This window comes from Coregonus lavaretus (assembly GCF_964263955.1).
Source record: "Coregonus lavaretus genome assembly, chromosome: 38".
Lineage (NCBI taxonomy): Eukaryota > Metazoa > Chordata > Actinopteri > Salmoniformes > Salmonidae > Coregonus > Coregonus lavaretus.
The window spans coordinates 14,353,611-14,374,503 of NC_140025.1; the positions used below are offsets into that span (position 1 = coordinate 14,353,611).

General features: G+C 44.1%; 2 protein-coding genes across 4 annotated transcripts in view; both read left to right on the forward strand.

Moving 5' to 3' along the window:
* LOC311112239 (intersectin-1-like) overlaps positions 1-10,704 on the forward strand; it is a 62,954-nt gene extending 52,250 nt beyond the window's left edge. Inside the window, exons 30-38 of the mRNA XM_084155285.1 lie at positions 143-326; positions 741-839; positions 4,350-4,517; positions 4,756-4,968; positions 6,185-6,306; positions 6,431-6,513; positions 7,089-7,172; positions 7,724-7,897; positions 8,152-10,704. Coding sequence (XP_084011411.1) covers positions 143-326; positions 741-839; positions 4,350-4,517; positions 4,756-4,968; positions 6,185-6,306; positions 6,431-6,513; positions 7,089-7,172; positions 7,724-7,897; positions 8,152-8,300 — 1,276 coding nt within the window. The 3' untranslated portion in view covers positions 8,301-10,704. The remainder of the gene's footprint in view (positions 1-142; positions 327-740; positions 840-4,349; positions 4,518-4,755; positions 4,969-6,184; positions 6,307-6,430; positions 6,514-7,088; positions 7,173-7,723; positions 7,898-8,151) is intronic.
* A 244-nt stretch (positions 10,705-10,948) lies between these two features.
* Positions 10,949-20,862, forward strand: LOC311112409 (ATP synthase-coupling factor 6, mitochondrial-like). 3 transcript variants are annotated; one of them, XM_084155522.1, is made up of 6 exons: positions 10,951-10,989; positions 11,115-11,221; positions 13,961-14,063; positions 17,157-17,220; positions 20,408-20,532; positions 20,756-20,862. In XM_084155522.1, exons 2-6 carry the CDS (start codon positions 11,177-11,179, stop codon positions 20,785-20,787), a joined length of 369 nt encoding a protein of 122 aa, XP_084011648.1. In that variant the 5' UTR covers positions 10,951-10,989; positions 11,115-11,176; the 3' UTR covers positions 20,788-20,862. The 3 variants fall into 3 exon arrangements, with proteins under 3 accessions (XP_084011647.1, XP_084011648.1, XP_084011646.1); XM_084155521.1 differs by having other exon boundaries at positions 10,949-11,221; XM_084155520.1 differs by lacking the exons at positions 10,951-10,989; positions 11,115-11,221; positions 13,961-14,063 and adding an exon at positions 14,548-16,428.
* Positions 20,863-20,893: the final 31 nt, after the last annotated feature.

Consider the following 20,893-nt stretch of genomic DNA (forward strand, 5'->3'; position numbering starts at 1 on the left):
AACCCAAAATATTAGCTTGTTGTAGTCCATTGTAATCAATGTAATTGTAAACAAACACTGTACAGCTTCAGAACATGGTTAAAACTATAACCAGACTCACCAATCGTCCCATTCTCCTCTTCCCCCTGTCCCCCATCACCAGGGCTCTGAGGGTTAGGAAGAAGATGTCGGGCGAGCGGATGCCGGTGAAGATGATTGGAGACATCCTGACGGCCCAGCTGCCCCACATGCAGCCCTACATCCGCTTCTGCAGCTGCCAGCTCAACGGGGCCACGCTCATCCAGCAGAAGACAGACGAGGTGCCTGAGTTCAAGGACTTTGTCAAGGTAATGGAGAAAGACCGTAAAGAAGGCGTTGTCTGCGTCACCGTTCCAAATGACAACATATTCCCTATATAGTGCACAACGTTTGACCAGAGCTCTGTGTTTGACTTATTTGTATTGAACTTTTATTGGCCTCTAGAGAGGCTGAATGTCTCGTGCACATTGTTTGTTCATGCACCTTGGTTGGTTGGTTGGCTGTGAATAGCCTTGATCCCAGGCGCTCTTGGTTTCTTTGTGTGATGTCTGACACCGCAAGACTAGACTGAGATACTAGCGTCAGTACGCTTTCTTATTTGAGGGTAGCCGAGCCACAGCACTAGGATAGCACCATAGCACTCATGTATATATATTCATATATAAGTGTTGTTAGGTTCTATGCTGATATCTGATAGTAATAATATTTCCTCTCCCCTACAGAGACTGGCCATGGACCCAGGCTGTAAGGGAATGCCCCTCTCCAGCTTCCTCCTCAAACCCATGCAAAGGGTGACGCGCTACCCCCTCATCATCAAAAATGTATGTACACACTGTGACGTCACGAGAGGCTACACAGCTTTCAGCGGGATTGCTCAAGTAGTGCAAGGAGACAAGGTTCAAACAAAACAAGGATTTTATTAAAGGTCTTGGGAAACTAACGAAAATATTACAAAATTCTGTTCTCTTGTGGCTCTTTAAGGGTTAACAGTTCAGGGATGTCTCTTCCACATCCAAAATCATAATTCTCACTCGCTCAGATAACTTTTCCCCAGCCTTACTGTAGTCCACGTTGCAGCTAGTGGCCAACCCAGCAAAAAGTCCTTCCAAATGTCTCTCCCGTATTTCCACAGGCGAATATATCCAAAGGTGAGTATTTCCCAAAGGTAAGTATCTCCAAATCCTTATATTCCTCATGGAAGTGGACGTGCAGCACTCTTGTCCTCCAGAGAGCCCAGGTTGGAGACTGTGTTTCTTCACAACCCACACACTCTCTCCCAGTGTGTCTCTTCCCTTCCCAACCTTCAGCTCATCAGCTCCTGATTTGTTTCAGCTGCGTGGGAAGATTGGCCATAGAGGGGTGGAGTTCCCGACCATACCAGCAGATGGAGCCATAGCTGTCTGGGTTTGCAGCCATCTCAGGGGGATGTAACGTCCCTCCAGGACACAGCCTCTCGTGACATCACACATCCCCCTCCTCGGGACCGACGTCCTCGTCGGGGTAAAGGCAGCGAAGAAGGCATCACGCCGGGAGAGGGCGTCCGCATTGCCGTGGTGCTTGCCAGCCCATACTGGCCTGTGAGAGGGGGAAGCTCTTGGGTGCCTGGGACGTCTTCTTCCCTGGAGAACGGAGCACTTTCCTGGGCTGCGTTCTCTTCTCCCGTATCCGGACCAGTCTCTGTGTCGGTCTGGGCACCTGCCATCCCTATCAGAGCCTCTCCGTTTCCGAGGTACTCGGGTTATCCTCTCCTGAGACTCTCTCCAGAGTGGGTAAAAGGCTGGGCAGTCTCGTCCAATTAGGACAGGGACGGGGAGGGAATCAACCACCCCCGCCGTCGTGTGTATGGTTCCCCGTGTGCTGGTCATTGTAAGTTCAGTAATGGGGTATTCTCTGGTGTCTCCATGGACACAGGAAACTGGGAGGACTTTCCCCGGGGTCAGACACGTTGGGCCCACCATATCCTTACGCACCAGGGTGGCCCGGCTACCAGAATCCAGTAAGGCCTCCACATCATGGTGATTCACAGTTACCGGGCAGGTGGGGGGTCGATCTGGGCCGCCATCTACGACTCCCAAGAGCGAGGCAAAACGGTGTGTGGGTGCTGAGCTGGAGGACTCCGCAGTGGGCATAGGTTCATCGGCTGGTTTCCCACACTGCCAGGAGATATGTCCCATCTCCCCACACCGGTAACACTGTCGAGTTTCCCCCTCCTGGTGTACTCTTCTTGGACCCGCCTGGTTTCTGGCTCCCCCTGGAGCCGGGATAAGTCCTGACGTGGCTGGGTTCGAGACCTTGGGGTCCTTTGGACGGGTTCTTCCCATTTGTGGTGGGGGCGCACTCCTGGGGTCTTTTCGGGAAGCATTCAGCATCTCCGCTGTGGCCTGGTACTTTTCCACAGCTTCCACGGTCAGATCAGCCGTGGTCAAGGCCTGTTGACTGATGAACCGTTTTGCCTCATAAGGCAGGGCGCGTAGGTAACGATCCACCACAACGGCCTCCACCACCGCCGCTGCTGTATTCCTCTGCGGATCCAGCCATTTCCTTGCGATTCGGACCAGTTCATGCATCTGCGCCCGAGGAGGTTGGTCTGGTTGGAAGGTCCAGCTGTGAAAGCGCTGGGCCATACCAAACTTTGTGAGTCCATATCTGCTGAGGATCTCAGACTTCAGGGCATCATAGTCAGTAACCTGGTCAGGGCCCAGGTCCCGGACAGCATTCAGCGATTCCCCGGTTAGGAAGGGGGCTAACAGACCAACCCACTGTTGCTTGGGCCAGGCTTCCCTAGTGGCCGTGGCCTCAAATGCATGCAGGTATGCCTCAATGTCATCGGTAGCTCCCATCTTAGATATAAAGTCACTTGCCTTTATTGGGCGGGTATTTTGGACAACCCTCTGTCTCTGCAACTGCAATTCCTCTGCCTTCAGAAAGTTGGCTTTCTTTTGCTCCTCCAAGAGAGCCACGGTTGCTTGCATCTGGGCTTGCTGGCCAGCAACAAGGGCTTTCAATATGTCCTCCATTTCAGTCGGCGGGGAGCCTACGGCCAACTTGGAAAACTGGGTGATCAAACCTTCGGTATCCTCCTCTGACATGCACTATTAACGCTTGAGCTTGCCCGTATTCTCCACCATCTGTGACGTCACGAGAGGCTACACAGCTTTCAGCGGGATTGCTCAAGTAGTGCAAGGAGACAAGGTTCAAACAAAACAAGGATTTTATTAAAGGTCTTGGGAAACTAACGAAAATATTACAAAATTCTGTTCTCTTGTGGCTCTTTAAGGGTTAACAGTTCAGGGATGTCTCTTCCACATCCAAAATCATAATTCTCACTCGCTCAGATAACTTTTCCCCAGCCTTACTGTAGTCCACGTTGCAGCTAGTGGCCAACCCAGCAAAAAGTCCTTCCAAATGTCTCTCCCGTATTTCCACAGGCGAATATATCCAAAGGTGAGTATTTCCCAAAGGTAAGTATCTCCAAATCCTTATATTCCTCATGGAAGTGGACGTGCAGCACTCTTGTCCTCCAGAGAGCCCAGGTTGGAGACTGTGTTTCTTCACAACCCACACACTCTCTCCCAGTGTGTCTCTTCCCTTCCCAACCTTCAGCTCATCAGCTCCTGATTTGTTTCAGCTGCGTGGGAAGATTGGCCATAGAGGGGTGGAGTTCCCGACCATACCAGCAGATGGAGCCATAGCTGTCTGGGTTTGCAGCCATCTCAGGGGGATGTAACGTCCCTCCAGGACACAGCCTCTCGTGACATCACAACACACATTTTCTCACACACACTCTTCCCACCATCTGAAAAAAAGTGTATGTGATTGAGAAGCCTGACCACAGCCTCTGAAGTTAAGCAGGGTTAGTCCTGGTTGGTCACTGGATGCTAGACCAGATGCTGTTGGAAGTGGTGTTGGAGGGCCAGTAGGAGGCACTCTTTCCTCTGGTCTAAAAAATATATATATCCCAATGCCCCAGGGCAGTGATTGGGGACATTTCCCTGTGTAGGGTGCCGTCTTTCGGATGGGACGTTAAACGGGTGTCCTGACTCTCTGTGGTCACTAAAGATCCTATGGTACTTATCGTAAAAGTAGGGCTAAATTCCCAATCTGTCCCTCATACCATCATGGCCACCTAATCTTACCCAGCTTCCAATTGGCTCATTCATCCCCCCTCCTCTCCCCTGTAACTATGCCCCTGGTTGTTGCTGTAGATGAGAATGTATTCTGAGTCAACCTACCTGGTAAAATAAGTTAAATGTAATAAATAAATATAAAACATTTAGCTGATACATACACACTGGAATTGACTATCTGTAACTCTGTGTGATGCGGCTCAGATCCTAGAGAACACTCCGGAGGCTCACCCGGACCATAGCCATCTGAAGCAGGCTCTGGAGAAGGCTGAGGAGCTGTGTTCCCAGGTCAACGAGGGCGTCAGGGAGAAGGAGAACTCTGACCGTCTGGAGTGGATCCAGGCCCACGTCCAGTGTGAGGGGCTTTCTGAGGTAATACACACAGAGACGGACAAACACACACACAAATCAGAATGTCACTGTAAAATAAGATTTTTTTCTTAACTGACTCGCCTGGTTAAATAAAGGTAAAATAAAACAATGAAAAACACAGGAACATGTACTTGATTCCACAAAAATACCCACACAATTGACACATTTCCACATCGTGAATACAGACTCACTCCCAGCACACCTACTTGGCCCTTTTTCTTTCACGACTTTCTTTTAGCAACTCGTGTTCAACTCAGTGACCAACTGCCTGGGCCCGCGCAAGTTCCTGCACAGCGGCAAACTCTACAAGGCCAAGAGCAACAAGGAGCTGTATGGCTTCCTGTTCAACGACTTCCTCCTTCTGACTCAGATCATCAAGCCCCTGGGCTTCTCGGGCTGTGACAAGGTGTTCAGTGCCAAGTCCCACCTGCAGTACCGCATGTACAAGACGGTGAGTCCCAAATGGCACCGTATAGAGCAGCGATTCTCAACTGGTGGGTTGTGACCCAAATTTGGATCGTGGGATTTTGTTTATATATATATATTTTTTTTTTATGAAAGAATACTCCAATCTGAACTTAAATGACAGAAAACCCGGTAGAAAGTGTGTAGAAATGATAATGAACTTACATTTTTTAATTTGATCTATGAACAGTTTTTCTTCAATCACAGTATTTTCAATATAGAGCTATTAGCAACATTATTTTGGTTGATTTTGTAGTCTCAAACCAGTGAGTTTATTAACATTCTTCATCAAGAATATGGGCAAGGGCTTCCCGAGTGGCGCAGCGGTCTAAGGCACTGCATCGCAGTGTTGCGGAGTCCCATAGGGCAGCGCACATTTGGCCCAGCGTTGTCCGGGTTAGGGGAGGGTTTGGCCGGGGGAGCTTTACTTGGCTCATCGAGCTCTAGCGACTCCTTGTGGCGGACTGGGCGCCTGCAAGCTGACTTCGGTCGTCAGTTGAACAGTGTTTCCTGCGACACATTGGTGCAGCTGGCTTATGGGTTTAGTGAGCAGGTGTTAAGAAGCACGGCTTGGCGGGTCATGTTTCGGAGGACGCATGACTCGACATTCGCCTCTCCCAAGCTCGTTTGGGAGTTGCAGCGATGAGACAAGATCGTAATAACGAAATTGGGCAAGATTGTGTATTATTGACAATGAAAGAGGTGGGAATGTTGTTCCCTTGTCATTTAATTGCTACATTTACTATCAATAAAGCATTAAAAATAGTTTTCCAGATTGTATTTTGGCGATGCGACTGAGAAAACCTGGTTCAATTTGGGTCCCCAGGCAGAACCACTGCTATAGGGAATACAGTACATTTGACCAGGGCCCATAGGACCACTTTGGGAGGAAGGAGAGATAATTGGGACGTGGCCTTGGTCTTGGACATGCCACACAAATCCCCACGTACAGTAGAATTGCATTTGTGTGGCATGTTCAAGACCCAATTATCTCTCCTTCCTGTACACTTTTTCACTTCCCTTTACTGATTTCAAAGGAATAGACCTGTATAAGAAATATTGTGGAAACTCCCTTTAGGCCAAACCTGCACCAATCCCATGCTTTTAGATTTGTGGGAAGTAGTAAACGAGTGCAAACTTCAGGAACGAGACGAGATATTACTGACCTCGTTGTGACCTCTGACCTTTAAACCCCACTTCAGCCCATCTTCCTGAACGAGGTGTTGGTGAAGCTGCCAACAGACCCCTCGGGAGACGAGCCCATCTTCCACATCTCCCACATCGACAGGGTCTACACCATACGGGCAGAGAGCATCAACGAGAGGTACACACATGTACACACACAGACGTATGCATGCACTCACAGACACGGACACGGACTCTCGCTCTCCTACACACGTACACATAGCCAAGGCTTTCTTTTGACCTTGTTGTGATGACTCATGCAGGACTGCTTGGGTGCAGAAGATCAAGGCTGCTTCTGAGCTCTTCATCGAGACAGAGAAGAAGAAGAGGGAGAAGGCCTACCTGGGTATAACATCCTGTCTCTCTGCTCCTCTATAGGTCCACTGTGTCTGGGAGGGACTGCTTTGTCAACTACCCTCCCGGACCAGGGTCTCAAAAGCACTGTTGGTAACACTTTATATGAGTGTTTTCTTTTTAAGCTTCTTTGGGTTTCAGAAAAGCCCTATATAAGTACTTTGTATTATTACTTGAACTTACCCCCTTATATCGGTGTAACCTTGTAATTATGCTAGTAACATTTTATGAAAATGTTGCTACATAGTATTGTAGGAATTGTGGAGTTGAGCGATTTCTGTAATTATACATGAGGAATAGTGACTGCTTATTCCACTTTTGACAAAGACGGCTTAATTTCACTAAGAAGCAAGGAACTAGCTAACAACAATTTGGTTTCTAATGTATGTACAGTGTTAGTACACAGGAATAAGAGCAACTTAATGTAAAGTGTTACCAAACTATCTCTCATGACAACTGAGTGTTTTCATGCTGGCATTGTCTTGTCTGACTTTGCCATGTGTTTGTCCCTGACCATTACGTTTATGTCTGCCTCTGACCATTACGTTTATGTCTGCCTCGATGCAGTTCGCTCACAGAGGGCTACGGGCATCGGCCGGCTGATGGTAAACATTGTGGAGGGCATCGAGCTGAAGCCCTGCCGCTCCCACGGTAAGTCCCTAGAGATGACCTCCTGCCACCCCCGGACCTGAGGTTCATCTCAACACTGATATGTGTCTCTCTGACACGAGAGAGTGACACACACCATCCTTTAATACATGTCGATTGCTGTTCAGTACACAGGAGAAGAATGATAGTTTTAACAGTACATGCAGGGGTTCAAATAGTATTTTGAGCTTGCCTGCAGTGCCAGATGGGTGAGGTTTGCACTTTTGGGACTGTTCCATTTCACCAGGCCAGCTCAATCGAGCACAAGTATGTGGAGGATTTAAAATACTGTTTTGTGGAGGAATACCCATATTGGTCTATTCTGTGGTAACGTCTATACAACTGTGCCGATCTGTTATTGGTTTGTAAAATCCTGGTAACTTTCCGAAAAGTTTTTTCCAGAAATTCCAGTTTGAGGATTCCAGGAATCCAGAGGGAATAAGCTTGCAGGGAATCCTCCATCTTGGAATTCTTCAACCGGGATTTCTTTAAAACCAGGGGATTTTGGGAAAGTGTGCGGAATTTTGCAGCCCTAAGTTGTGATCTCTTCTCAGGTAAGAGCAACCCGTACTGCGAGGTGACGATGGGTTCCCAGTGCCACATCACCAAGACCCTGCAGGACACGCTCAACCCCAAGTGGAACTCCAACTGTCAGTTCTTCATCAAGGACCTGGAGCAGGATGTGCTGTGTGTCACCGTGTTTGAGAGGGACCAGTTCTCTCCTGACGGTGAGGCTGCGCGCACACACACACACACACACACACACACACACACACACACACCAGAATAACACTCTGTTTAAAAAGGCTACGGTGAGACTATGTGCACACACACAAACAGTCTTTTATTGACAAGATGCCTTTTTGATTCGGTGTGCTGTCATGCGATATATTCTATCACAATATATGGTGTGACACAACCTTGTATTGAACCCTCTTTACTTGTATACTCATCATCCTTCTGTCTGTCTGACTGTGTGTAGATTTCCTAGGCAGGACAGAGATCCGTCTGGCGGACATTAAGAAGGACCAGGGCTCCAAAGGGCCAATCACCAAGAGGCTGCTGCTCCACGAGGTGCCCACAGGAGAGATTGTCGTACGGCTGGACCTGCAGCTCTTCGAGGAGCCCTAGCCCATCCCAGTTCAACCCAGCCCTGCTCAGCTCACTCTAACCCAGCCTAACACCCATACTGTCCCCCAAACCCTGTTACCCCTGCCCGAAGTCTCACCAAGCTCTAGTGACAATCCCCAACGGCCTAGCCCCACACTCCAGTGTGTTTGCGGGCGTGCGCATGTGTGACTGTGTGAATTAATGTCTGCAAAAGCTGTCAAGGGTCTTAATAAGTGATGTATTTTTTTTTCCTCTTTATGATTTGTATCATTATGGTGTATGTATGATATCATGATTCCACTATTATTTGGTTGAACAAAATTATGAAACATTCCACAGCTAATCTAACATTTCGAAGGCCGTCTTATAACGCAATGAACCTTTGAGACATGATATACTGTATGTAGAGAAATGTTTGAACAACACATATGATCATTGCTTATGCACTGTAAGTCTTAAATAGCCCATCCTGTGGCATTAACAACTGGGTTGTGTTCATTAGTCAACAAGCGGAAGAAAACAGACTGAAACCGGGCGAGACTGCCTTGTCCAAAAAGAAACGTTAATTTTCATTTTCCGTTTTAAAACCTTCCGTTGTGTGGCCTAATGAACACCACCCAGATGACCACACTGTTGTTGTGCCATCCCTGTGACAACAGATGGTAACCTCCCATATAACCTTTGACACTGTGTTCATGTTTATAAACAAACAGCTATACGGCTATTATGTCATTGCAGGTCGGACAATTTCAAAAGCTTGTCTAAAGCCTATCTAATAATACCCCTGGTTGTGTTAGCTGGAATATCTTAGCATGTATTTCTTTAATTCAAACGTGACCCAGGTTTCGAGTTATATATTCATTTCTGTGTGCGTCTGTTTGAGACAAAGGTACAGTACGTACGTGAATGTGAGGAGGAGAGATAAACTTTGAGATATACCCTCAAAGGTTTGGTGAGACACTTTGGAAAATTGTGTTAGTGAAGGAAAGAACTGTTGTTACTGTTAGGATACTACAGTATGCTGAGAATGACAATGAAGCTATCAGTGATCTTAATACTGTCCTTTATCTGTTCCACATATTGAGTATTGTTTTAGATCAGAAATACGGTTTGAGGGAAATTGAAGAGCAGATTTCCTGTTTTCTAAATGATGATGGATAAATGAGTGCCGATGTATAGTTACTTTTGCAGCGTAGGCCAAGATAATGAGTACCAATGTACTACAAATCATTTGTTTTTCGATGGTTAGAAGAATCTATCAGTGATGTCAGGAATGTTTTTGTACTTGTTCTGAAAAATTCTGTTATTTTCAACACATTCATATCTTCACGTTTTGTATGTATATTTTAGTTGTTTTTAATTACATTTTTTTGTACGGCAAAAGAGCACCATTTAATATAGAGTGCTATATTTTTGTGTTGGAAAGCCATTTGTAGGTGTTTTGTTTTGGAGACTGAGGTCAGGCTTTGTTGTGCTGGACATATTCGGCCAATACTGTAACTGTTTGTGAAGAGGAGGTATTTCAGGTTCATTCAATTTGGGTCTCACAAATTAATTTATTTCCTTTGCAAGATGACAGGAAGTAGTATTTTGAGTGTTGTGTTCAGTTGAACAACACTGTATTACATATTTATAGAAGTTAAGGAAGAAAAAATTCGGACAAAAGGGAAATATCAGCCTCCTGGTGGCTGCAATATGCAATCTACTCAGAGGTACATATTGTTTTTTATCTGTTATTTCGTTCTTTATGATGGCTCTTGGGTTCTGCGTTCGAAAGGAGATGTACAAGGATATCTGAAGGCAGCAGAGATGACTGACTTCAGAGTCTGTTAAATCTGACAATATTAGCATAACACAGTGGAGGGGTGAGATCTTAGTTAGTTTGTGTAATGTTAGTTTAATGTATGTTGTTACCAGCTATGTGTCCATGTAGATAATTTACAAATACTAGTGAAATTCCACTGCCGTGTTAGTGAGAGTGGCCAAGGAGAACAGCTTTTGCAGAGCCTGTGTGTTCCTTATCATGTGTATGTCTAGGAGTGAGTGTGTGTAACTTTAAGTTACTATTCTCGAGTGCTTTGGTTTGTGCTGGATCTCTTCAAGTTGGAGGACTTAGATTATGACTAGTCATTTCCCTATAGTGTGCAACCTCTGTACCTCTACACCTACTCCTTCCCAGTTACCCCACAGTAGTGCTCTTTTAATGTTCACTCTAAAACCAGTGATGCTCTCTATTCTTTTTAAAGAGCAAAGTCTTAATTGATAAAGTACAGTATGTGAATATGTTGAAATATTTGAAAGGAGTATAAGTAATATATTACAACAACTACCGTAGAAGAATAATGTTGATGACAATGTATTGTTATCAATGTATGAGAAGTGTATTGTCTTAAATGTTGAAAATAAAATTCAATTGGACCAAGGAGTTTGATGTATGTTTGGTTTGTAGCCTTAATTTACAAACATTGTAAATACTTATTCATACAAAATATATTTTAATGCATTTGGAATTTGCCACCATATATTTATTTTCCATGATATGGGTCTCATGGATAGTGTTCACTTCAGTCAGTGCCTGAAAGGTTTGTACATTGAACGTATCATTCATGTTACAGCAGTAACCTTGACGATTTGAAGGGGCTGGTGTTTCAGCAGGGCGCAATTTTGTTATGCAAGGAATGTTTGGGGCAACAGAACATCGCAGGATTTGGTGGAGTTTGATATTTAAATAGCAATATGTATTGTTTTTTAGTAGAACGAGCATATATTTCACATTGAAACTGAGAATGTCTTGGGTCTGTGACATTTTGGTAATTTCGTTCTTTGAATTAATAGGCTGGAACTAAATTTGTTTTTCAAATTTGTTTCCGTTTTGACGGAACTCTGTGCGCACAACAATGGCGGCGTCCTTCCTACGGATTGGACGTGACTGCTCATTCAAGGTAGTAATGAAAACAAATGTAATTGTTTGCAATGTTCTCCGTTTATTACCAAGTACTTCACCATATTTCAGTGTAATTCCATTTGGCTTGATGTCTAAGCATGCTACAGTTGTTAGCCTAGTAGTTTCTTCCGTTGGGTCTAATTCTGGACGCTGATTGGTTAAAACCGCATTCCAGCCGGTGTCTGTTGCACAAGTTACCACCAGCTAAAGCTATGACGTTGAAATTCCTGTTTACAATGTTCCATCTCACTGCGCAATCCACTGTCTCATCAGCCCAGCCAGACAATTTATAAACTTGATCTCCACTGTGAAAACCAACTAGACATTATCTCCCATTTATTTTAGACTAGGAATTGGTTTTCAATAGTGGATACATTTATTAACCTTAATGTCTGTCTGACATTTGCAACATTGTTTCAATATTGAAACTTCGTCTGGGGTCTAACACCAGTGCCAATATATCCTCCAAATACCGGCTTCTCTGGCATTATCACTTAATTCAGAATCGTGCAGCAGCAACATTGCTGTTGATATTGGCTATCTACACTGAACAAAAAGATAAAAGCAACATGTAAAGTGTTGGTTTCATGAGCTGAAATAAAAGACCCCAGACATTTTCCATATGCACAAATTTGCTGACATCCCTGTTAGTGAGCATTTCTCCTTTGCCAAGATAATCCATCCATCTGACAGGTGTGGCATGTCAAGAAGCAGATTAAACAGCATGATCATTACACAGGTGCACCTTGTAATGGGGACAATAAAAGTCCACTCTAAAATGTGCAGTTTTGTCACACAACACAATGCCACAGATGTCTTAAAGTTTTGAGGGAGCGTACAATTGGTATGCTGACTGCAGGAGTGTCCACCAGAGCTGTTGCCAGATAATTTAATGTTCTTTTCTCTACCATAAGCCTCCTCCAAAGTCATTTTAGATAATTTGGCAGTACGTCCAACCGGCCTCATAAACACAGACCACTTGTATGGCGTCTTGTGGGCGAGCAGTTTGCCGATGTCAACGTTGTGAACAGAGTGCCCCATGGTGGCAGTGGGGTTATGGTATGGGCAGGCATAAGCTACCAACAACAAACACAATTGCATTTTATTGATGGCAATTTGAATGCACAAAAATACTGTGACGAGATCCTGAGGCCCATTGTGAGGGCCATTTTTTAAAAGTATCTGTGACCAACAGATACATGTCTGTATTCCCAGTCATGTGAAATCCATAGATTAGAGCCTAATGAATGTATTTAAATTGACTGATTTCTTCATATGAACTGTAACTCAGTAAAATCAATGAAATTGTTGCATGTTGCATTTATATATATTGAAGAATTTGCATCTGAAACTCCATTTATCTTGAATGGCCAATGAGTGACGTCCAGTCAGTCAGTGCAGCTGACGGCATGGATCAGTAATATGTGACACAGACACTGTAGTGCCGTTCCAGGTCGTCTTTTTTGTAGTTGCACTGCAGAATCTCATAAAGTTGATATCTGATATTGCAGTAGCGTTACCTCCACTCCCCTTTTAAGAACTTCTCCATGGAAGATACAGTTGAGGTCTGAAGTTTACATACACCTCAGTTTTTCACAATTCCTGACATTTAATCCTAGTAAAAATACCCTGTCTTAGGTCAGTTAGGATCACCACTTTATTTTAAGAATGTGAAATGTCAGAATAATTGTAGAGAGAATGATTTATTTAAGCTTTTATTTCTTTCATCACATTCCCAATGGGTCAGAAGTTTACATACACTCAATTCGTATATGGTAGCATTGCCTTTAAATTGTTTAATTTGGGTCAAACGTTTTGGGTAGCCTTCCACAAGCTTCCCACAATAAGTTTGATGATGCTGCCACCCCCGTGCTTCACGGTTGGGATGGTGTTCTTCGGCTTGCAAACAGCCCCCTTTTTCCTCCAAACATAACGATGGTCATTATGGCGAGATGAACATGGTACCTTCAGGCGTTTCGAAATTGCTCCCAAGGATGAACCAGACTTGTGGAGGTCTACCATTATTTTTTTGAGGTCTTGGCTGATTTTATTTTGATTTTCCCATGATGTCAAGCAAAGAGGCACTGAGTTTGAAGGTAGGGCTTGAAATACATCCACAGGTACACCTCCAATTGACTCAAATTATGTCAATTAGCCTATCAGAAGCTTCTAAAGCCATGACATCATTTTCTGGACTTTTCCAAGCTGTTTAAAGGCACAGTCAACTTAGTCTATGTAAACGTCTGACCCACTGGAATTGTTATACAGTGAATTATAAGTGAAATAATCTGTCTGTAAACAATTGTTGGAAAAATTACTTGTGTCATGCACAAAGTAGATGTCCTAAACGACTTGCCAAAATAATAGTTTGTTAACAAGAAATTTGTGGAGTGGTTGAAAAACAAGTTTTAATGACTCCAACCTAAGTGTATGTAAACTTCCGACTTCAACTGTATCTATCTTGGGGTTTAGCAGATTTAACTTCAGGTCAGGCGATGCGGGCTCAATCCTCACTTTGCTCATCGATGCTGTGCATGACGTTGTTCCAAAGACACTTTTCTGCAGGCGTGCGGTCTGTGCAGCACAACTTTAAAAAGGCGACCTGGAGTGCCACTTGCCAGCCACTGCCTGCTCTACTAACCCAACATCCCACATTAAACACAGTCAAGCAATACCTGCACTTTAATGAGACACACAGTAATACAAATGTACTTAAATTGCTTGTCTTCTTATGAAGTGTCTTCAGTTGGAGAATTGGAGCACTTTGAGGAAAGCCCCAGCAGCAGCTTTCAGCACCAAATCTAAAGAGCCCAAGATACCACCCAGGAGAACACACATTAGTAAGTTATGCAGTCCTGATCTGTCTAGTTCTTTATTTCATGAAAAGGCAAAGTGAAGGCCAAATGCGCTAAGTAGATCTACACATAAGGAACTACTGTTTTACTTACACTCACAGCCTACATTCACTCATGTATGTTTTACTTGGCAATGAAAGTCCTCTAACATTGCAATGACAATATTCAACGATGTTACATCACATTTCTGGATTAATCAGAGTTGAGGACCTTATTTATTAATTCCATTAATTATTTGTATAACATAATGTACTTATTCTCAATGAGGAACACATTGTCGTGTTAGTGATAATACTTGAAGTCTGTTTTAATGTTTAAATCGTAATATTAAAATGAACGTTCCCATAGTGTAATGCAGAGGGACGCTCTCGAAATTCTTAAACTAGTTTGACTTGAAATTGGGATGTGTAGAGAAAACATCTTGAATTAATCTTATCCTTTCGCCCTGCCTCCTCTGCCATAGAAAAGGGAAAAACCCAACCGGCAATTTATATAATAAAGCTGCTACAGGAACGGACACATTTGCAATCTCCAGGAAAATACAGACCTTTTAATGCAGCTTCAACTATCCCTCCAAAAACATCTGCATCCATTTCTAGTCCTCCCTTCGATCCCATTAGTGCCACCAATGCCGCAGTGGCAGACGTTGTTGTCCGTGCAGGTGCACAGCTCATAGACTTTGCTGCCTCTTTAGTGAATACTGCTACTACAGTCGCCAACTCAGCTGTGTCTGCAGCTGGCCCTGCCAGACCCACCAAAGATGCACCCAGAAAATATGCTGCAGCCCCTGCCAGGACTAAAAGTTCCCCACAGGCTGCAGCTGAGAATATATCACCTACAGCTGTATTCCAAGCTGAAACTTTTCCAGGAGTGTCCCCTGTGGAAGCTGCTATTGCTGTAGCCAAAGTAACAGCTGTCCCAGAAGTTGCCCCTTCTGAAGCAGAAGTCCCCCCGGTGCACGCTACTGCAGTCAAATTAGTGGATGCAGGAGCTGTTCCTGAGATTGTTTCCGCTGAAACTACAACTACAACAGAAGTTTCTCCTGTAGAGGCTAAACCTTCCCGTACTGAAATCACTACGACGAAAGAAGTGGGCCATGCAGAAATACCTATAGCCCCAAACAAAGATGTTCCAGCTGCTGAAACAGCTGCCCCAGAGGTTGTCCCTTCAGAAGCAGTTTCAACTCCAGACATCACCTTTGCTGAAGCACTTGTTACCACAGAAATCTCCCCTGTGGAAGCTGCAGCTATCCTAGAGGCTGCTGCTCCCTCGGAAGTAACCTCGACTGAAACACCTGCCATCCAAGAAGCCCCAGCGGAGCCCGTAGCTTCAGAATTTGCCCAAATAGAAGCTGTTGAATCTCCAGAAGTTGTCTTTGCTGTAACACTTGTAACCCAAGAAGTTGCTACACTAGTACCCACTGCTGCTTCCCCAGATGTGGCACCATCTGAAACACCTGCTCCAATAGAAGTTTCTGCTGCCTCAGAGGTTTCCCCCACAGAAGCTGTAGCTTCCCTAGAGGCTTCTACACCCCAAGTTACCCGAACTGAAACTCTTGTCACCCAAGAAGTTTCCCCAGCAGAACCTGTTGCAGCTCCAGAAATTGCCCCTGCAGAAACACCGGCCATCCCAGAAATTGCAGCAGTAGAGGCTGTTGTCTCAGAAGTTGTCCCCATAGAAGCTGCCTCAGAAGTGGCCCCAGCTGAAACACCTGTAGTCCCAAAAGTTGCCCCAACGGAAACAGCTATAGTCCCAGAAGTTGCCCTAGCTGAGACACCTGCCATCCCAGAAGCTGTCCCAGCAGAGGCTGTTGGCTCAGAAGTTGTCCCCAGAGAAGCTGCCCCAGAAATTACTCCAGCTGATATATTTGTAGTCTCAGAAGTTGCCCCAGCAGAGGCTGTTGCCTCAGAAGTTGCCCCCATAGAAACTGCTCCAGAGGTTGCCCCAGCTGAAATGGCTGCCATCCCAGAAGTTGCCACAGCAGAGGCTGTTGCCTCAGAAGTGGCCCCCATAGAAGCTGTCCCAGAAGTTACTCCAGATGAAACACCTGTAGCTCCAGAAGTGACCCTAGCTGAATTACCTGTAGCCCCAGAAGAGGCTACAGCTCTTGAAATGTTCCCTGCAGTTGAAGAGACATCAACTACTTCTGCAGCCACCCCAGAAGCAGTTCAAGCTGCTGTCACCCCTGAAGTTTCCCTTTCTGAACCACCAGTCATCCCAGAAATGTCCCCTTGCATACCCTCAGAGATTATAGTAGAAACAGTCTTTGCCCAGGAGGAACTGGTAGATGCGCCAATGATAGAAACTGAAGAAGGGCCGGTCGAGTCTGAAGCAGTGGAGACACCTGAGGGTACACATCACAACATATTAAACCCCTGTCTCTCTCTAGTTATTCTACATAGACCAGGCATCAGGTTTAGAGACACTTTAGAGACACTTGTTTATTCACAGTGCACACGGCATAGTCTATCACTCTTTTTATTAGAATATAATGTATGCAAGTCTTTATTTACATACTGTATGGAAATTACCTTTGCAGCATGTTAACTAAAGCTAATGTTAAAGTTACAACATGCTGTAAGGTGGGGATACTTCCAGTGTCTCCTGGGACTGTTCATGATGTGATCCCTGGTTTGTGATTACCCCACTCTCTCACACTCTCTCTCTCACTTCCTGACACTTATCCTCTCACACATACCTGAATGTTTTCATGGGGCGGTGCATGTCAATCACTTGCAAATCTGGCATGTATTACGGACCTCAAGATAATATGAAATGTGTTTATTTTGTGTTTTTCTTCATCTTGGTCATTAGAGCCCTGCATTGACAGTGTAGATGTATGGATCTCAGTCTCTGAAATGGCTTTAGAAAATGAAAATTAAATTGACACTTGTTATGACATTTCCATTCCTCACAAACATTTTTGGCAACTGTTCTACATCAACTGTTCCCAGGTGTGGGTTGGATGTGGATTAAGTCACTGACTGTTGGCTCTGTCATGTGTTAACTATATTTATTCTGATGCATGTTGTCATACCTCATTAGAATGGACAATAATTGTTTTATTCTCATCTCCAGCTCAACTTGACCCAGTACAGAGGCTTTTCCTGGACAACATCTGTGAATACTCCACAAGAAGCAAGTAAGCAATCAAGACAACATTTGAGCTATGATTATACAGTCCCTATTGAAAGTCTACACCCCCTTGAACTTAAAAAAAATGAATTGTGTCAATGCCTCAGAATGTCATGCATTTAAATAAGGATTATTTTCCACTTATATACAGACCATACTCCACACTTTTGTATTTTTTATATATATATTTTTTTTCACACAAAAAAATCCACTTAAAACTGAAATATCATCATTGGATAAGTCTCCACCCCCCTGAGTTAATACCTGGTGGAAGCACCTTTGGCAGCAATTACAGCTGTGAGTCTGTTTTAGGGCTGTCCCAGACAAAAACAAATCTTGGTTGACCAAAAGTCCTCTGTTCTTTCTACGAATCAATTGGTCGACATTTTTAAACGTGTATTTTTCCATATATAGACACACCCTATGTGTTTTAATAAAATCAACTATATGCATTGAGCTTGTCTGATGCTTTAAGTTTACGGTTTGATTAAATAAGACAAATGCCTCAAGAGGGCGCCTGAGATCTAGATAACCAGAAGAAAAAAACCTTAACCTGATCCAACTATTCTCCTCCCGCCCTTGCTGGCTTTCGCAGATTCTGCCATTACTCTCCTGAAGTTACCGTTAATAGGCTACACTAGGAGCCGGCAACCTTTCTCATGTTGAATGCCAATTTATCTTACCATTTCTACCGATCTGCATGCCAGTTTCATTTAATTTATAATAACGTCTTCATATCTCAAAATCATTGTCATGTGGTTAATCAAAATTCTATCCAAATTGATATACACTAACAATCAAACGCAAACAATTCACACAATGAAGTTATGAAACAATGAATGTGCACAAATTGGCGGGAGAGAGCGCATTCTGGAGAGAGAAGTGCATTGTGCATCTGGGCGCATGGTCAATCCGATGTCTGCATTGGCCATGCAGCATTTACGGCGATATGGCCTCAGCAGAAGTCATGGCTTTCATACTTCTTGCGGAGCAGTGCAGAGCTGTGGTCAAGGAAGTGAGTTTGTGTTTATACAGGATGTACCGCCCCCACCTACCGTCAACCAATCGTGTCAATGCGGAGCTATACAGAGCCCTCCGCATTGTTACAAAATTTGGAAGGCGCATGGCGATGAGGTACAGAGCTCGATTTGGCCTCTGCATGCCTCTGGAGGCTCCGCAATTGCGTCACATCATCTATATCTCCCGAGTGGCGCAGTGGTCTAAGGCACTGCATCGCAGTGCTAGCTGTGCCACTAGAGATCCTGGTTCGAATCCAGGCTCTGTCGTAGCCGGCCGCGACCGGGAGACCCATGGGGTGGCGCACAATTGGCCCAGCGTCGTCCAGGGTAGGGGAGGGAATGGCCAGCAGGGATGTAGCTCAGTTGGTAGAGCATGGCGTTTGCAACGCCAGGGTTGTGGGTTCGATTCCCACGGGGGGCCAGTATGAAAAAAAAAAAAATATATGTATGCGCTCACTAACTGTAAGTCGCTCTGGATAAGAGCGTCTGCTAAATGACTAAAATGTAAAATGTAAATGTATATGGAGCCACCGACCACATTTTCGGATCAAGCATAAATTGGCTTTTAGCCTCCGCAATGGATTAGTTCACTGAGATAGGCGCAAATACTTTTCTGTACATTGCTCCATTAATTTCCCCCTCTATCCTGCATCCTCTATGAGAAACATCCCCATAACATGATGCTGCCACCACCATGCTTCACAGTAGGGATGGTGTTCTTTGAGTGATGTGCCATGTTTGGTTTGTGCCAAACGTAACACAGTTTCATTTTTTTTTTCGTCAGACCACAAATCTTTTTGCCACATGGCTACAGAATCTCCAGTGTGTTTTTGGGATTCAAGGTGGGCTTCCTTCTTGCCACCCTACCATACATCCTGGATTTGTGGAGTGCTTGGGATATAGTTGTCACATGCACACTTTGACCAGTCTTGGCCATAAAAGCCTGTAGCTCTTTCAAAGTTGCTAGTGGACTCTTGGTAGCCTCTCTGATCAGTCTCCTACTTGCTCGGTCATCCAGTTTGGCAGAACGGCCAGTGGTGGAAAAAGTACCCAATTGTCATTATTGAGTAAAAGTAAAGATACCTTAATAGAAAATGACTCAAGTAAAAGTGAAAGTCATCCAGTAAAATACTACTTGATTAAAAGTATACAGGTATTTGGTTTTAAATATACTTAAGTATCAAAAGTAAATAATTGCTAAAATATACTTAAGTATCAAAAGTAAAATGATTTCAAATTCCTTATATTAAGCAAACCAGACAGCACCTTTTTCTTGTTTTTTTAATTTACAGATAGCCAGGGGCACACTCCAACACTCAGACATAATTTACAAATGAAGCATTTGTGTTTAGTGAGTCCGCCAGATCAGAGGCAGTAGGGATGACCAGGGATGTTCTCTTGATAAGTGCGTGAATTGCACAATTTTTTACGAGTACTTTCGGGTGTCAGGGAAAATGTATGGCATAAAAAATACATTATTTTCTTTAGGAATGTAGTGAAGTAAAAGTTGTTAAAAATATAAATAGTAAAGTACAGATACCCAAAAAACTGCTTAAGTAGTACTTTAAAGTATTTTTACTTAAGTACTTTACACCACTGGGGACGGCTTGATCTAAGCAGGGTCTTAGTGATGCCATACAACTTCCACTTCTTAATAATCGTCTTGACCGTGCTCCAGGGGATATTCAAGGCCTTTGAAATATTTGTATACCCATCCCCTGATCTGTGCCTTTCCACAACTTTGTCCCAGAGTTCTTTGGAAGCTCCTTGGTGCTCATGGTTGAGTGTTTGCTTTGCAATTCACTACCCAGCAGAGGGAACCTACAGGACCTGCTGAATGTGTCCTGAAATCATGTTAATCACTACAATTTAACACAGATGGAGGCCAATTAACTTGGTGTATGATTTTGAAGGTGATTGGTTACACCTGAGCTAATTTAGGATTGCTATTACTAGGTGGTTGACACTTATCCAACCAAACTATTTCATTTTTTTGTATAGATCATTGGAATAACAAACTATTTTAAGCCATTTTAATTCCAGGCTATAAGGCAACAATAGTGACCATTTTGAAAGGGGGTGTAGATTTTCCACACCATCTCTTTGATTCCTCATGTCTCACCATGTTTTTACCACTTCTTTCCATCTTCCAACCGTTTTTATTCCTCCTATCAGAGCCTCTGGGGGCTTAGTGGATGCGGGCCCTAAGTATGAGAAAGCACTGTCTGAGGAGATGGCCAAACTACAGCGGTTGTATGGTGGCGGTGACCTCACTGAGTTCCCAGATTTTAAGTTCCCTGGTGAGTGTGTGTTCATAAGTATCAGTCCTTTGTTTCGTTTGGTAAGATTTGGTTGTGTAGTATTTGATTGTAGTTTAAATTACATTTAAAAAGTCAGGTCAGTCTAGGTACACATTCTACTATCCTTTGATCCTCTGTGATGCAATTTAGATCCAGAGTGTGCATCTTAATTTAGGAGCATAGATTTCACACTGTACAGTGTCTCTTTTTTCTCTCTTTTCAGAGCCCAAGTTAGATGATTGGTCCGCAAAATGATCTTCACTCTGTCACTGTCTTTTGTCTGTTAAGTCTGACCAATAACTATCTTTTAATAAATGATATGTTTTAGTATGGGTAGTCTCATTCACTTCTTTGTTTAAAA

Excerpts from the sequence above, each read along its gene's own strand:
- LOC311112409 (XM_084155520.1), top strand. The coding sequence starts at position 16,032 with ATGGCTGCCATCCCAGAAGTTGCCACAGCAGAGGCTGTTGCCTCAGAA. Across the intron at positions 16,429-17,156 it reads AGCAGTGGAGACACCTGAGG|CTCAACTTGACCCAGTACAG; the intron begins GTACACATCACA and ends TCTCATCTCCAG. Across the intron at positions 20,533-20,755 it reads CCCAGATTTTAAGTTCCCTG|AGCCCAAGTTAGATGATTGG; the intron begins GTGAGTGTGTGT and ends CTCTCTTTTCAG.